Source organism: Taurulus bubalis (genome assembly GCF_910589615.1).
Source record: "Taurulus bubalis genome assembly, chromosome: 4".
In the NCBI taxonomy this organism is placed as follows: domain Eukaryota; kingdom Metazoa; phylum Chordata; class Actinopteri; order Perciformes; family Cottidae; genus Taurulus; species Taurulus bubalis.
In genome coordinates this window covers 21846968-21861961 of record NC_136592.1, presented here as the reverse complement: position 1 = coordinate 21861961, position 14994 = coordinate 21846968, and the positions used below count along the sequence as shown (strand labels likewise).

The window sequence follows — 14994 nt, the reverse complement described above, 5'->3', positions numbered from 1 at the left end:
AGGTGGACTTTCTTGCCCAGACTTGAGTGTCTCTGGCAGCCCTTCCTTTCAGCCTGAGGACAAATCCCACATTCTTTATGGAGACAGTGATTCGCTCCATAGCAACAGATCAGTGCAGAGGCACTGTGGGTCCTGGATGTTTTTAGCCTACAGTAGCTTAGCACAAAACCTAGCTCCATCAAATGTGGTATAATGGGTCTTATAACAACTCAAAATCTGTCTTGTTATTTGATTGATGTTTCATGCAGATACCTCACATGATGTATTATGGAGATTTGTAATAAAGGGCTTAAGGTTCACTACAAGACTCCCTCTAAGCACTAGGAAGACTCTCTGTTCCCCAGCAGCTGAGGAGCTTAGCCATTGGTTGAGCCTGCACTGCCTCCATGTGGCCGTGTCTTTACATTACAGCCGAAAAAAAGAGAGAAAAAAAATAGCACCACCAGCACGAACACTTTGGTCATTGTAGTAATACAATCAGTAATACAATCAGACACACAAAAGGAAGAGGAGATCCTCCAGAAAACTCTGAATAAAACCAACTTATATGACAGCTGCTGTTAGGCACTGCTTTTGGTATGTCAGTATCATTGGCTGCTGGGCTCTCTCTCTCAAAGAATTACAGGCTTTAGGTCTTAGTTTTGTATGAGCATACCTTTGAAAAGCCTCCTCTAAGAAGAGCATGTTATTGACTATAAATATGAAACACTGAGGGGGGGGAATGCTACTCAGAATAAGATCAATTCAGAATAGAATTCACACAGGGAGTACAAGAAAGATGTTCCCGACTTCACCACTCACTTTATTGCAGACAGGCTTGACAGGATGTACAGAAATACATTTTAGTTGGTATTTGTAAGTATCTGTGTGTGGTTTCTGAAATAGGAAGAATAAACAAAAGAAAAACCATTAAACCCAAGCATCATAAAGAACAACATGACATGCACCGCTATGCAGGTGGAACCATGAGGCCACAATGGTGACAGCTAAAGTTAGCGGCAATTAACTATCAGGACATTTAGTTATACAACCCACAGGTAGGACACCAAGACTACAGACTGACAGCAGTCAAATAAAGGAAGTAACACCGGTTTTGACCTAACTACCTGGAACGCTCTTGTGGCCTTCGTGAACTAAACTGATAAGATGGAACATCCCACTCTGAGAGGGGAATAGTCCGAGTGGTGTGGCCTTTGTCACAGTGGGTAAATAAGTAGCTCTAATACATATTTGCCCACCGCTTCAACAAAGAGGCCACATTGTTGTTCATTTCTGAGCCCCTCTAAAAAAGTCCATAGTCCATTTATGTAAGCTGCCCGGGAAGTTATGGTTAAGTATTCAGTGGTACTCACACCAACATCTATGCACATGCATGCTCGGAGCTACTTCATGTGAAACAGGTATGTTACAGATATTGTATGTCATTTTCCTTTGTTGGTGGACAACTTTAATGTAAAAAATACTTTATTTAATTGTATTTTATGGCGTTTTTAGCCAGATTTCTTGACCAGAGGGATTATTAATGATATGTTATCTATTTTCTCCCTTCAGGTCAAAGATGCTCTCTCACAAATATGCAGCTTCTCTTCTGTTTTTTATTGTGTTCTTGTCATGGAGATTTTGTCATGGAGGAAATGTTTTGATTGTTCCTTTAGAGGGAAGCCACTGGGTGAACATGGACATTATGATCAAAGCTCTCCACTCTCGAGGACACTCTGTCGATGTGGTACGAACCAATGAAAGCTGGTACATAAAGGATGACTCTCCGCACTACAAGGCAATCACAGTTCCTGTCACTGAAGCCTTTAATCAGGACTTCATCAACCCGATTCTGAAAAAGATCATTGCCATAGAAAGGGGGGAGAGCTCAGTTTGGAGCTTTGCAACTTTGCAGGCTGAGATGTTTACTGCGATGTTTAACGTGCATAGAATAATGTGTAAAATGGCTACTAACATGTTTGAAGATAAAGACTTAATGGATACTTTAAAAGGCAGAAAGTATGACCTGGTCCTAACAGATCCGGCATGGGGTGCAGGCATAATGTTGTCTCATGCTCTTAAGCTGCCTCTGGTCTATAATGTGCGGTGGATAACTAGCGGAGAGGGACATATGGCAATTGCGCCTTCTCCTTTATCTTATATCCCGTTGACCGGCTCAGGATTGTCAGACAAAATGACTTTCATTCAAAGAGTTAAAAATCACCTTTTCTCTGTTATTTGGCAATTTCAGGACGGATTTTTTATCCGTCCACAGTATCAAGCTGTTTGTGACCAGTTCTTTGGCCCAGAGGTCAGATATATTGATTTATTACATGGAGCAGACCTGTGGCTCATGAGAGTGGACTTTGTGTTTGAGTTCCCTCGTCCCACCATGCCTAATGTAATCTATATTGGAGGGTTCCAGTGTAAACCAGCAAAACCTCTTCCTGAACACTTGGAGGAGTTTGTGCAGAGCTCTGGAGAGCATGGAGTCATCATCATGTCTCTGGGGACTTTTGTGAGTGAGCTTCCTGCTGAAATAACAAATGAGATTGCGGCAACTTTTGCTAAATTACCGCAGAAAGTCATCTGGAGGCATAAAGGAGGGAGACCAGCCACTCTGGGCAACAACACTCTGATAGTAGACTGGATGCCACAGAATGACCTTTTAGGACATCCCAAGGTAAAACTGTTTGTGGCTCATGGAGGAACAAACGGAGTTCAAGAAGCTATTTATCACGGAGTACCAATTGTGGGTCTGCCTGTGTTTTTCGACCAAAACGATAACCTGCTGCGTCTGCAAGAGAGAGGCGCGGCTAAGATTATTACATTAGCCACCATGGACAAAGACAACAACTTCCTGAAGGCCATACAGGAAGTCCTGACTGAGCCATCCTACAGGATGAACATGCAGAGGCTCTCCAGGCTGCACAGAGATCAGCCAATGAAGCCACTGGAGAGCGCCCTCTTCTGGATAGAGTTTGTCATGAGACACAAAGGTGCAGCTCACCTGAAAGCAGAGGCCTACAGAATGCCCTGGTACTCCTACCACTCTGTTGATGTGGTTATGTCCTTTTTGGCTACTGTTGCAGCAGTTGCTTTTCTCCCTCTTGTGGTATTTAGATGTGTGTGTCTTGAGAAATGCTTGAAAAGAAAAAACAATAAAAAATGACAAGAAACTGAATTGTGTCCTACTCTTTAAATTTGTTTTTACATTATCATATTTTGGAATTTTTGATAAACTGAGCATAAATTAATTCCAGGGTTAGGGTTAACCTAAAAACAGGTATCCCCTTGTCCACTATGAATAGTCCTCCTTGAGGAGGGGAATTATGGTTGTGTTGCATAATGTAAGCCTTCACTGAATAACATGTATTAGTTTCTTGCTTTTCCATGCAGGATACATGCTTGTCTGTGTGTAACAATGAGAACCCCTTCCAAGGAGGCCAGGGTGAAAACAAATGTGACATTGTCCAGATTAAGGTTTTCAGGCACAGCAAGTACATAGAAATGCTGATTAAAAGTTCAGGATCGTGGGGTGAGGCGTGGCTGCACAGATTGAGACGACAAGCAGTGAGTTTTTTAACTCAAAGGTCTGTATTTAGATGCTTCTTAGCAAAAAGGTCAACTTAAATCTAACCAAAGGTCGTTACACAAAACAAAACATAAATCCTGCAGTTTACTCCTGGTTCCTTGGTTCTTTAACGTAATATCAAATCTCTCCTTCTTCTCCTCTACTCCTGTCCTTAGTTCTTCCTCACAGCTCTCTGCAGGGTAATCAGGCTCATCCCTTTCATCTGGGCAGCAGCCTTAGGCCTGGCTGCCCTGCTGACTGGGAATTGTAGTTCATTCATCCGATGTCATACTGGATTGTAGTCCCTGCTGCAACCACTGGGAGGAGATGTACCTCCCATTAATGTGACACTCCCTCTCATGACATCACAACAGACATTACTATCAGTCGAATGAGTGTATATTTTATCAATATTTTTCAAATCTTCTATTAAAATGGAAAGAAATATTATCATATTGTTTTGCTGAATTCTTTATTAAATCTCCTTTTTTAAAAATACATATTATCATAAAATGTAATATCATCTTAAATGTAATTTACATTGAACAATGGATACAACAAAGAGCAAGAGAAGAGATTCGACGAAGTAAAATCAATCAACATTACAACACCCACTCTTTTCATTAAACAAGTAAAAGGGAATTCAACCCGACTGTAAGACAAAAAGGTTGATGTTACTGTATCAGGACATTTGTCATCCTATGCCTGCTATACTGCTATTCAGGTGGACTGTAATAATGTGATAATGTAAAGTTCAGAAGTACCACAGACACATACAACAACTTAATTCATCAATTATCAATGTTAACATTTCCTTACTCTCACAAAATGTAACGCAGGCTGAACAAAACAGCAGTGTGTCACAGGCAGGTGTGCCGGCTACGCATCTCAGTTAATTACAATCACGTCTGCACTTGAGTCTTCTTGAGTTTTTCTCTTCTGGAGGACACTGCATACACGCCCTTAATTTCGACTTTTGGATCAACTGTGGTTGAGAAATTCTCGATTACAAAGCAGGCCATGCGACAAATGTTTTTATAGACGATAGTACATTTATTGTTGGTTCAACTTTATTTCTGTTTACCACATGTGATGCCAGAATTAGTTCTATTGAGTCAGAGAGCATGCTACAAAATGCTGTTCACATAAGGTATCTGTGCTGCTGCAAATGGAGATGTGGTTTCCTGTAAGATGAAAAATGTTCTCATCTGAAATGACCAGCAGCATTATACTAAGTTATGCCTTCAAGGCTGATAACTTAATGACATGGTTTATTATTTTCACTTTTCTCCTTTTTTGTCCACATTGCCTTATTTGTGAGAGCAACGACCAAATGTTTCATGAGTGAATTTATTCTAACGTTGCCAACTGTCCTGAGAATATTACACTATAATCATACATATTACAGTACCTTTAGCACTAAAAATGTGTCAGTTGACCTACATCTGATTAATGCCACTCTCTCCATCATCCCTCTCATCCGTCATCTCCATGACCGTTAACATGTTCAGTTTAAACATATTTCTGTAATAGCACAAAATAGCTAAATCTCTTACCTGCCACACTGTACACTCTGTCACAATCATCTCCGCTAGTGGATCCCTCAGCAGCCACAATATTCTGATACCTGAGAAAATGTTGTATTGATATTTCAATAACAGTCAATAACAAAGCAAAGTATTATATCTCATGTGGTTTAAAATATGATATCATATAAAAATGACGCTGAAATAATGATTTGCATTCAAATTAATTTAAGTTTCTTACTCTTCATCCTCCTCCAAGCTGAAAGAGTCTCCTGAGTTGAACAATATTTTTAAAATGTATAAAACAGAGAACAATAAATGGGTTAATTGTTTTCTATTACAAATCTATATCTGCGTATATTTCATTCTAATCAACAATTATTCCTAGTAGTTTAGCACTGTTGCACTTTTCTTAAGAAAGTCACAAACTGCTTTCACGATAACCCTAAAACACATCATGATGAAAATTATTTTAACAAAACAGAATTAGCAAATTATGAGAAGATCTTCTTCAGGAATTAGGATTACCACATGGAATGCATGTAAAACCAAAGATCTTTCATGCATTTTAGGTTTGGATCCTCGTTAGGAGATAGTTTGCAAAATAAGATTTTTAACCCTTCAAAAAAAATGCAAAAACCAACATGAAGGTGTCCCTGATCTTGTCTAAATCCAGGCAGAGGAATAGCTGTACTTACACAGACCAGAATGTAGCTATGCTTTATTTATAAATGACATCATAGATTATTTCATTACAAACTCCCAAGAGTATGCCTTTACTGTAATTCCATTTTCAACATACCGTCTTGTGCTTCCACATCCTCTCCCTCTGCCTGTTCCTCCACCCTGTCTGCATTTTCCCTCTGACTCGCCGTGCTGTAAGAACACACAATTCAAGCCCTTTAATCAACTCAGCATTGGCAGACTAGTGGCAGATTCACTTGTGTACCCAGTATATTTTATTTCATGGTAAACATCCTCCATATAAAAAACTAAACAAATTACTATCTGCTTCTCTGCTCATACTTTGGGAATGCTCTTTAATTCATCAAACAGCATTAGTGAGAAGGGGTCAAAAGTTAAACTCACTTGGACGAAGCTGAGTAGACTGCTGAAATGAGATAAAAAGGTGTGTGGTTGGTGAGACAAGGGAGTGTCATGCAGAATATAAGTTAGATCTTTTTTCATGTAATTTAATGATAGTTCTACATACTACAAAATATCTCAAACTTGCCTTTTGATTTCCCTCTGCTCATTTGTTTGTTCATCCAGCAAAGAGACAGACCCATCAATGAGATCATGGTTATTACTCCACAAGAGAAGATCACATGGAAGACGAAACTCACTGGGGAGCAATAACACACTACGTTTCAGAAGACTTTTAACATTGAAGCACTATATAAAGCAAACAGAAAACAACAATAGTTCTATATTTCTACTACATTTTGTAACCATGAGCAGCTAACCTTTGACCTCGAGCAACACTGCGTTATTTCCAGAGAGGGTTTTCTCTTCAATGCATTTAGATGGCAGCACCACGCAGCTGTAATTGCCCGAATCTCTGTTGACTGCGCCTTCGATGGGGAAAGTTGCCTCCATCCGGGTGACATTGAACGCTTGCACTTGGATGATGTTCTCATTCCTCCTCAGGTAAGAGTGGATGAGTTGACATTCGCCGAGTGTTTGCAGGGTGTCAGGAACAGTACATCTGAAAGCAACATTGTCTCCCTCACTGACAGTTGAAGGCCCAGCTATGGAAATATCTGCATGGAGATAATTGGCTGCAAAGGCAAGAAGGACAAAATGAGTGGAGAGAAATAACGTTGACATGCTTTCATATATGGATGTAAATACTCACATATAACCAGAATCTGAATTACATTGTGTCCTCTCTTGGCTATTTTGGGAAGCAAATAATTCCTTATGGAGAAAACACAGCTGTAGTTTCCACTATCACGAAGGCCAACTCTTTGTATGGTGAAGGTGGTGTCATCTTGATCTTGCTTCTGCATCTTTTTATTGATCCAAAAGTCACCATTACATAAATAAACATAAACTATGGTCTTTTGCTTAAACCCAAACGTGCTGCAGGTTACATGAAGGTCACTGTTCTCGCTGATAGTTTTCTGATGGGCTAGAATCCTCGCAGGAAAAATATCTGTTGTATTGGGTTGTTAAAACAGAGACAGACATTTCATTTATAAATCATGCAATGCTATTACAATCACATTGAGAAAACAACACACAGATTAATGAATTAAATGAAAGCTCACCGTTAGTTTTGTGGCTTGTGTTAGTTTGGCTTGTGACCTGATTTCCGAGAGCACCTTGAAGAAAAAGAAGGCAAATAAATCCTCTCTCTTCATACAAACAATTAAATAGTTAAACCAACATATCACTTGTCAATGTACTCACACAGAAGGATGGTGATTATGATCATGATTATAAGCAATGTAACAGCCATGGACTCCACAGACAGCACCTTGTGAAACCTTGTACAGGCACCGATCATGTGTTCACCCACAGGGAACTGAAATAAAAATCGAACCAAAACAAAAACCATACTGAGCCACTTCCTGTGTATTCTGTGGTGTCTTGAGACACTTTTGTTCTAAATTTAAACATTGTTCATGCATGCGTTTACTGAGCAACCAGTACATCTAAAATTTCCACTGATACCTTGCAAAGCTCCTTCATTTCGTACATCATACGCTATCTGTCCGGCAGATCTGCTGCCCTCCTGCAGATCAGCCACACACGGGTTCTGAGTGAGCTTTAATTAAATTCATTAGACAGATGTGACAGAGAGCTGGTATCTGTCTGTGCTTCCCTGCCAGCATTCAATTAAATATGGGCTGGATTTTCTTGTAATCACATAGCTCGCCATCTGCTCAGATTTTTTGTTGCATAATAAGAATCAGACAGTGACAGGCCAAAGCCAGGACACCCAGACACACAGTACATGTCGGAGATGTGATTTTAGTTGCTAGTACCAAACATGGAGATTGTGCTTTAAGTGAAATTTCCATCAGCCCATTTGATCTATAACCGGAGCAAAATTAAAGGCAACCATAGGCCATATGTCTTTAAGTACATGTGAGAATTTGACCCTATTGACTGAGAGCATCAAACCTGCGGTGGAAGCACTGAGGTACTGAGAGGCAGTGCAAACCCCTCGTAGTAAGAGCAGAACATTTTATTTTTGTCAGAAAGGAGGGTTAGAAGAAGAAAAATCCAATAAGGTTCTTCATCACTCGCTCTCTATATTGATTGTGATTCAATAAGCAGAGTAAGCTCCAAACGGGCACAGATGATGTGGAACAGAGTAATATGCGGAGCTTCAGTGGCCTCTTTGAAATTACATCTACATCCCGCAGATACAACACAGGTCCACCTTACACCTTTGTATATAATGTCTTTAGAATATTTATTTACAGAAATATGGGATTAAAACAGAACTGAAATGTGTTTATAGTTTGTTTCTTTGCAGATGGAATACTTTCAGGGCATTGCAAATACAAGGTCAAACAATTTGTAGATTGCATTTTCTCATGGGGTTGCCTTATACACATAGACTACTAGTATAACTTGACAGACAACGTTACATTTGGGAATACGTTACAACCGAGATGATTACAAAATGGGCGACATATCCCTCTACAAAAACCAGAGGGCCTTGCTATCATTTGTAGTAGCAAAGCATTGCCACATGATGTCACTCTTTGAACACGGTCCACCACCATGCCTGGTTCTCAGAAACATAGAAAGACATATTAAATGTCTTTTTCTTCTTCTGTTATCTCAATAAACACATTTACATTTTTGGCATGGCCCTCAATGTGGACTAAACATTTAAAGAAAAAAGTACAGAGCTTCCTGGTGACACAATGGCTGCATTTGTGAATGCACGTGCATTCTTACTTAATGTGAAATTAGGCGCTTCAATTCACTAAATTTAAACAGTTTCTATCATTTACTCTTCAAAATTATTGATATTGCAAAGGTGTGACCTTGGCATTGATGATTATATTCAGAAGAGGGAGCAAATGTGCGCACATTCAGGCAAAGCTACTCGGCTGCGAGACAAAAATGTCTTAACTGCAGGACAGAAAGTTGCTGACCAGCGGGTGACAATGATTCGAGTTGATTACTGCGTCTATATGAAATGAATGCTGATACAGATTGAAATGTTGTCTTAAGCAGAGAAAAAGAGAAATACATTATTTATTTAGAGATCAACAGTGTGCAGACCTCCTTTTGTGCCCATCATTGTATATTATATTGCTATTTCTTGAATAACTACTTTGTAAACAATGAAATGACCACCATGGTCTTTGCCATTGTTTGTTAACAATGTCCTCTGCATTGTAGAGTCTTTAAACCACTTCTTCAAACAAAAAGTGTCTACTCTCTCTGTGAAGACACAGTAACTTAACTGTTCTCAGTCATAGTTTCTACTTGATTTCGGATCAACTCTGTATTTCCTCTGTCTGTATAATAATTCCTGTGCAGTTAAACAATATTGAAGTATTTGCTTTATCAAACTGATTCAAATGTCGTCCCACAGTAATAGAGGTTGGATGAAGAGGCCAGCTGTTCCCAGGATGCACACAAGGACAAAAACCCAGAGGAAGATTCTGTCGATAACCATGGCAACGTACTTCCAGTCATCCTGAACCTGTGAGAGGATCACAATGAAATTTTTTTTTTTAATGATGTGGTGGCATTGTCAAAGTAGGTCTCCTATACAAGTTTACAATGGTTAACGAGGTTGTATGATTGCGAGCACTCACCTCCTTTGCTTCATTCTGTAGTCTCATATTCTCTGCTATGTATTTGACACTGTGAATGGCCTCCTGGATCTCAGGGGAGAGCGGCAACAGGGACATTATTCCTCCTTCCAGAGACTCGGTGCTGGAGCACTGACTCCCCGCTCCGACCCCAACAGCACAGCCTCCAGTCAGCGGCCCCAAACCTCCCAGTCCCCCGCTCCCTCCCCCGGAGTCTGTAGGCAGTTGGCTGGTTTTCTGGTTCCAGTAGCAGTTGCAACGGCCCTCACAGCACAAGAGCGCAGAGCCTGCACCTTTGGCCGGGTCTCCACTTAAGTTATTGAGGTTTGAGAGCTCTGTGTTGTTGAAAAGCCGTTGGCGGTTTGTCAGGCCGGACACCACGCTACAGGACAGGGCCTGAGGTTTGTGCTGCTTCTGAAAAGTACCTGACGAATGAACGACACGAGGCCTTGAGTGCGCCGCCTGAACATTGCCGGCTGCCGCCGCTGCCACCTTCTCAGGGTCCCTCTCTGGCCTCGTCATGAACATCACCCTGGGCAGCAGCCCCAGGAACACAGTTTGCACCCAGCAGGGCATTGTGTGGGTCTTTGGCGTGCGGGAGTGGACGTTCAACACAAAAACTGTGATCACAATAGAGAGGGTGACAAAGATCATGGTGAAGAGGAGGTACTCGCCAATCAGGGGAATGACTAGCGAGGTAGAGGGGATGGTCTCTGTTATGACAAGGAGGAAGACAGTTAAAGACAGCAGCACGGAGATACACAGAGTGATCTTTTCACCGCAATCAGACGGCAGGTAGAAGACGAGCACGGTGAGGAAGGAGATGAGGAGGCAGGGGATGATCATATTGATGGTATAGAAAAGTGGCAAACGACGGATGTACAACGAGTAAGTAATATCCGTGTAGATTTCCTCGCAGCAGTTGTACTTAATGTCATGTTTGTAACCAGGGGCATCAATGATCGTCCACTGGCCGCTCTCCCAGAAGTCCTTGAGGTTGATGTTTGAGCCAATAAGCACCAGATCGATCTTGGCCTTGTCGTACGTCCAGGAGCCGAACTTCATGGTGCAGTTTTGATAGTCGAAGGGGAAGTAAGTGACGTCAATCTTGCATGAGCTCTTGAATATGGCAGGAGGGATCCAAGTGACATCACCATTGTAACGAAGGAGGGCCTTCGTTTTGTCATCAACCTGAAAATCTCCGACTGCACTGTAGAGAGAGAGAGAGAGAGAGAGAGAGAGAGAGAGAGAGAGAGAAAATAAAGAAAGATGAAGATATCAATCGAAATATATGATTTCATTAAATGGCACCCTGAGATGTTCCTTATAAGAATATGCAAACTACAAATGACCCATGCAAAATGAGAACTGGTTAATGATAGCTTGCCATTGTCCGGCAATGCTGTATCTTAAATGCACTCAACAATCACTAGAGATTTTGAGCCATTTGTGAGTTTGTTGTTACGCTCACTTGTTGTAGAGCACAATGTCTGGCTTCCATATCCTGTTGGATGGCACTCGGATAAACTCCACGCCTCCAAAATCCTTTGGATTCCATCTGAGTTTGTAGTCATTCCAGATCTAAAAAACAAAAACAAAAAGATTAACACATTAAAACAAAAAACAAAAAGTCAGAAAAATTACAGTGATGAAAACTTAAGGGATCTTAAAATATCATTCTATTCCATCCAATAGTTGTTGAGAAATTTCCCTCAAAACCGCAAATCTCAACCTTGTGCTGGTGCTAAAGGAAATATCAGAGGATCACCAAAATCATTAGAATGCATCCTCTGGGGACAATCAATGCCTGTAACAAATGTCATGGCAATACAAAGTGATAGACCGGCCGACAAGGCATTCCCTGAGCGTCCCTTCAAAACAAACCCTAACAAGTGCCAGGAGGCCACATCTGCAAGCACAGTTGAGACAAGTGCATTATTTATTTCCAGGCAGTTTAAACAAAACAAGGTTGTTGTTGTTGTTGACGGCTTTATAAAGCTACAAAACTGAAATAATAGCAAGAAGGTACCAGTTGTTTTATTCTGGTGATTATCTTTTACTGTACAAATCTTCTCTGACTGATTTTAAACACATTCTCTTGTAAAATGTTGAGAGGTCATCATCTTCCACTGTGGCATATAAACTGACTTTACACGGTGTGCAGTCTGAGAGGAGACATAATGGAGCACAGTTTACAGTGTGTTTTATGGACCTTTTGGCTACTGTTTTTGACCCTCTCTTGAGGACAGCAAGAGATGCTTATGAGACTTTTAAACTCATGACTCATAAAGCAACAAGAAAGCAACATCAGAGAGCTGTAATGGTTTTAGTTAGAAACCGATTTAACGTAGAAACAGGAAGTATGTACAGTGTGTATCTTAACATTTGGACGGTCAGTGCATAGAGAGACTCCAAAACAACAAACATCAAAATAAGTGAAACGGTGCTTCAGCTCTTAGCACCAAAGAGCAATTACAGCTCGCCCCTTTAGCAACATGGAAAATGTGTATTTGCTCAGCAACTGTAATGTAGGACTTGGAGGCCTGCCCTGCTTCATTTGATTCAGATCTGGTTCACTGCACTATGCATCATTGCAGCAGGGACATTATGTGGGAAACGACAAAACAATCAAACCATACAGCATGCACGGCTTGATTTTTTTTGTGCATGATTATGAAATACAATTGAGTTTAAATCAGTTAAATCTGTCAGGTTCGGTGTGTTGCTTAGAGATTTCTGTCACACTGTCAGAAGGAATATTATGGACAAGTATGATATGAATTCCAGACCACAGTCAAATTGTTTAAAAAAATAAAACATTCCAAAGTTGACTACAAAATCCCAGTGGAATTGGTTTGTAGGATTTGGTTTTATTTTAAAAAAAAAATAGGACTAGAAGGATCAATGTGCTTCAAGAGCTTCCTTCCATGAATAATTCAACCTGTCAGTCCAGCCCCGAAGAATCATGTATGACAGGAGGCTGGATCCATACTTGATGTCCTTGCTCAAGGTCCATTTGCACAGTCATGCGCCATAAACTTACATGTCTCAGCCACAGATTTGTCTCCATGATCTGATTGATTTCATCCTGAAAACAGAGCAGAATTGATAATGAAAAAAACAATACATGCTAACATCTTAGAATTAAAAAAGGAAGAACACTGTCACAGGCGATTGTCCAATTCGGCGGTGAGGATCATTGGATTGTGTGCTTTCCACGGGGTCAGACCTCTGCGTATGCCGGACAAGATGATTAAGAGAGGCGCACCTGGGTCCTCCACGCCTGAGGCATAACCAACATGACAGCTGGAGCCAAGAGGTCACAGCAAAGCCCTAACTTTAACAGGCCGTGGGACAAGCTTAACTGGACTATCTTTGGGAGACTAGTGACTTTATAGTACCCTGATAGCTAAGGCACATGTATCTGTATCTTATCATCAAATCAGAGTGCAGGACACAAAGGAGATTAAGATAAATACAATTTAGAATTTAGTGTGTTCTTGCCCCTAGTATGTACAATTAAAGCTTCAATATCGCTTCTCTGGCTGCATGATTTTTTAATCACTTGGGTTTTTAAATAAGAAATAAGATAACACAATAACATGTGTGAGCTTTAGAAATTGCTGGTAGGTGGATTGTGGGATTGTGTTACCTTTGGAAAGAGCCAGTCTCTTTGCTCTAACTTTATATTTAATGGACAGACAGACATTAGGGTGGTTTTAATCTTATCGTCAAACTCTTACAAGAAACTGAAAAAGCTGAATTTCTTTAAAGTACAGTTTCTGATACCACACTGCCACCTGAACCCACAAGCACGGAGCCTATGGTATTATGTTCCCTGATTGTGACTAAACCACATCTGTCTAAATGAGCTCATTTAGCCCGGTTGTAATCGGTGTAGGGTGAGCAACACCAATTGTATCTTTCTTTCGGAGCACCAGGTGTGCGGATATTATGGTCATCCATCAACACGGGGAGCACCGCAGCCTGCCACAGCAACTGAGTTAAGGAGAATATAACAACATATACTTTGTCTCTTTGACGAATCTAGATCCAGATAGGTCTTCAATTCTTATCTAGCTCTTGAGATAAACCATTGTCTGTGGGCAATAGGCAAAGTAAACCGATTTAGATGGCCCACAATGTGGCAGACCCTTAATATTATCCATTACTGTCTCGAACAGACCTTCTGTAAAGGCTACTGCATAGTGACATATACCTTAATATAATTGCTTACTATTGGCTGATATAGTTTGGGGAAAAGATTGGGAAACACTTTCAATATGTATGCTAAACTAAGATAAACAAGTATCCTTGCTATAGTTTATTTATTTACAGTATTTCTAAAGGTTGTTAATTTCATTCAAATGCCTCAAATAAAAGAGCTGATGACCTCCTCTTGTTATTCAGCACAAGCAGGGAGACTGATGTGATAGAGAACAAGGCTGTTAATTTTGTAAAGAAGCTGTCCTCCCTCTCCAACGCAAGGCTCTTTGCTTAATTATCAACATCGGCTCCAGGTCTGAGTCTGTCTGCTCCGCCAGTCTGCAGTCAACACAATCTGGTGAAACTCCTGTTAAATCCAGAGGTGCTCATCTGAAGTGGCAGTGATTGAGTGATAGAGACTGCCTAAACTGAGGGACTCAGACAGATGACATTCGCCATCTTGTCTTGGCCAGACAAACAGCCACACTGCCCCTTCTTTGATCGAGTAATGCCCTCCTCAGGATTCTAACCCAGGGGCTGGCATGCACGATAGCAGGGAGTATCTCAGGTGTCTCAAGGCATCTCAATAGTCCCCTTCTCTGAAACTTTGTTGCCCAAAGTCCACAAACCCTCCACATGTAATTCCTTGTTGTTTTTCACTCCGGTCATGATCATTAAGCTGTGTGATAGATGTCTGATTGTGGTGAAGTACAGCAGCCCGTAACTCACACGAGCAAGAGACATCAGCACTTACCACTTTGACCAGCTGTGACATGGACACCTCGAACTGCACAACGACTGGGTCGGTCACATTCTCCACCGGTCGTATGTACTGGTTGTAGCTGGAGAATATCACAGAGAAGAGCTTGTGCTCTGCTTCTGAACAGGAGCCTCCTGAAAAGAGCAGATTGTCAGACAT

The 14994-nt window shown here is 40.9% G+C and overlaps 2 protein-coding genes across 2 annotated transcripts; one reads left to right on the top strand and one right to left on the bottom strand.

Moving 5' to 3' along the window:
• Positions 1 to 1558: 1558 nt before the first annotated feature.
• On the top strand, positions 1559 to 3151 carry LOC306735330 (UDP-glucuronosyltransferase 2C1-like; the record flags this gene model as incomplete). Its single annotated transcript, XM_079216791.1, has 1 exon — positions 1559 to 3151. The coding sequence occupies one exon, from the start codon at positions 1559 to 1561 to the stop codon at positions 3149 to 3151; it is 1593 nt and encodes a 530-aa protein (XP_079072917.1).
• Positions 3152 to 9628: 6477 nt separating this feature from the next.
• Positions 9629 to 14994, bottom strand: chrna3 (cholinergic receptor, nicotinic, alpha 3; the record flags this gene model as incomplete). Its single annotated transcript, XM_079216790.1, has 5 exons — positions 9629 to 9757; positions 9873 to 11079; positions 11341 to 11450; positions 12913 to 12957; positions 14830 to 14994. 5 exons carry the CDS (start codon positions 14992 to 14994, stop codon positions 9629 to 9631), a joined length of 1656 nt encoding a protein of 551 aa, XP_079072916.1.